This window comes from Aspergillus lucknowensis, assembly GCF_044049455.1.
Source record: "Aspergillus lucknowensis strain CBS 449.75 chromosome Unknown BJX67scaffold_153, whole genome shotgun sequence".
In the NCBI taxonomy this organism is placed as follows: Eukaryota; Fungi; Ascomycota; class Eurotiomycetes; order Eurotiales; family Aspergillaceae; genus Aspergillus; species Aspergillus lucknowensis.
The window spans coordinates 2,296-5,019 of record NW_027263697.1 but is presented as its reverse complement, the minus strand read 5'-3'; the positions used below and the strand labels follow the sequence as shown (position 1 = coordinate 5,019).

The window sequence follows — 2,724 nt, the reverse complement described above, 5'->3', positions numbered from 1 at the left end:
GGAAGGGGGGCAACCCACTAAGTCTGATAAAGTATCGACCCACGTCGCCTGTGCAGTCGAGTCAAACATGTATATCTGACCGGTTTTCCGGATCCGAATAGCGACAAAGATGTCCGACTCGCATTCGAGGCTGAATTCTGCGGCCTTCTTAAAGATGCCTTTTCGACGTTTGTAGCGTTGCTGGGATTTCGCCTGGGCGGTGTCTGAGCGACGTTTCCTTGCCCATTGGAATTTATGAGCCATCGCGGTGATTGGTAACGCGGCCCAGTCCGGTTCGTGATGGATTGTCCGCCGGCGGACAGTAGGACTCCTTAAATAAACCTCAAATGGAGCCCAAAACAGCGACGTGGACTGTAGTGGTCGATGCCTCGTTTACTAGTGCCGTGTTTGGCTTCTTGCATCTGCTCTAGCCTTCTTTTACCTTCCGTGGTGCGAGTAGCCTGTCGGACGGACGACAGGACTGGAAAATAAGACCCAGGTTCCACTCGCGAAGCTCATTTGGCACACTTTCTTGTGTCCCACGAAGCTCCGTTTCTCCTCCCTGATAAGTGTCAAGGAAGCATGCTCATTCTGGTGTTGCTGTTTGTGGTACGTATTGTCACCAACGCCAGGTTGGGATCATATGGGCTTTGCACTTTAGGGGAGAAGATCACTCCTTCGATTACGCACATCCCAATTGTTCATGAGGTGGTTCTGTAGTCCTTGAGCGAATTTGGGCTTTTATGCACGGAAATAAACCCATTCACGGTGGACCTTGAGGTACGTTAGGGCCAGGGAGTCTTTTTTCCCTTTTTGAATTCACGGGGCCCTTGATAGGAATTACAGATACAGGAGGCCGGCAGCAGTTGCTACCGCAATTTGACAGACAACGAGCGCGCCCATGTAAGGCTCTCTAGCTTGTCTTCTCACGCTCAAGGCTAACTCCTTCCCAGCTTGCTCTCCGAACCGGAAAGGCGCTCAAAAATTTGGGTAGCTGGAGTGCTTCGGAAATCGCTGAAGTGCTGAACAGGCTTTTTAGTGTGAGGTTTATTCAGTCGTACAGTACTGTACATCCCGTGGAGAGATTTCCGACTTGTTTCCAAACGGTGCTCTCCCGCAGTTTCTACATCGCTGCCCTTGGTCCAAATCTTTGCTCTCTGTGTGACGTTCAAGGTAAATAGCCTAAGGAATTTGGCCCGTCGAAGCGCTCATTCTGTTTGTAAGACTCCTCGGAGACGTTCGTGACTGAACGCAAAACTGCGTGTGATCCATATTGCGTCTCTCGTGCGATCAGAGTTGCCCTGGCGAATCTGCCTCTATCTCATTACCTAGGATAAGTATTATGCACATCATCAACCATTTGAGAGTTACTCTCTATTCCAATCCCGCCCGCTCACGCGAGAGAGCCAGTGTCACGATACCGTGTTATACACCGCTCATACTGTGGCCAGTCAAATAGATCCAGCGGATCTTCGCAGTGTGCCGTTCGCACCGGTTCGGGTGAAATCGGGTCCAAATCCAGAAGATCCCCTGGCAGAAGGCCATGTAACCCCGGCTCGAACCCCACAGTTGGCTCTTCCGAGAGCACCTGATGATCAGGGTTCTGACTCTCCCCAACGTATTGATGGACGCCAGAAGCCGAAGGCATCGCGTTGTCGAGCCAGCCATCAACCGGGGCGTCCCTATACCGTTTCCCAAAGTCTGCGAGATGTTGCGAGGTATTGAATCCGAAGGCTTCTAGTTCGGACGTGGAATGGGCCATGTCGAGGGCATCGGGCTCATGCAGGGGAGCTTCATCCAGCGGCCAGTCAGATACCGGCATCCAGTCGGCCCAGCTTGACCTGGCGGCCAAAGACATCAGAGCCTCTGCCGCATGGAGGTTGTCGTCCGGTGTCAAAAACCAAGTCCAACTGGATCCCGGCGCAGACGGGGTTGTCTCGGACGTCAATGCTGTCGCTCTGGCTAGAATATCCGCAGAGTGGAGGTTCGGCAGGCCGTTTTCGACGACCGAAGCAGTCGCGGGGGTCGTTCTCGCATCATTCCGGCCATCGTCCAGGCGACCGTCACCCCGGAAAGGGAAGTCGCCGTATTGTGCGCCGAGTAAGAACCAGTTCGGTGGAGCGGATACCGGGCTGGGGATCATGTTGGGAGCGGGTGGTTGATCTATCTGCTCAGGGCTGGGCTCTTCTTGGCGCTGGTAGAGCACTGAGGCTGACTCGAGGCCGGGACCGTCGGGAACGCTCGACAGGTCAAGTCGGGAGGGGTCTCCCTCCGGACGATGGGTTGGCGGCTGCGGTATCCGCCCGGCTCTCGGAGCGCGCTTCGGCCGGGAAACACACTTATCACCCCGCAGCCGGCACCCCCGACAGGGCCGTCCTTGGGAGCACTATTAGCCAGTCAAAAACCTGCCTTGATCAACTTGCGTTAGGGATAGTATACCTTCACCTTTCGACGATGGCATTGGGCACACGCGTTTTCATTTCTGCGCTTTTTTACGCCTTGTCGGCTCTGCTCATAAAATATGAGTGGCTTGAGGGTTACCAGCGTGGAATAGATGATCAAAGCATAGTCATACCTGTCGATATTTTGCTCCTGGTCGACCTGTGCCACTATTGGAGAACTCGGCTGTAGGATCTCGCTGATTCTGCAATTCGACCGTACCAGACTGACTGAGTTCGGAGGCGATGAGGGCTGAGGCCCCCCTCCTGACGGTCTCTTGGTTACAAGAGCCTGGACCTCGCCCAG

General features: G+C 54.3%; 1 protein-coding gene across 1 annotated transcript; it reads left to right on the top strand.

Annotated features, from left to right (window-relative positions):
* The first annotated feature begins 1,374 nt into the window (after nucleotides 1-1,374).
* Nucleotides 1,375-2,473, top strand: BJX67DRAFT_368923 (uncharacterized protein). The gene has a single exon (XM_071030686.1). The coding sequence runs from the start codon at nucleotides 1,740-1,742 to the stop codon at nucleotides 2,139-2,141; it is 402 nt and encodes a 133-aa protein (XP_070880307.1). The 5' UTR covers nucleotides 1,375-1,739; the 3' UTR covers nucleotides 2,142-2,473.
* Nucleotides 2,474-2,724: the final 251 nt, after the last annotated feature.

What these genes read in the sequence shown, in the direction of transcription:
- BJX67DRAFT_368923 (XM_071030686.1), top strand. Translation starts at nt 1,740, where the DNA reads ATGTCGAGGGCATCGGGCTCATGCAGGGGAGCTTCATCCAGCGGCCAG.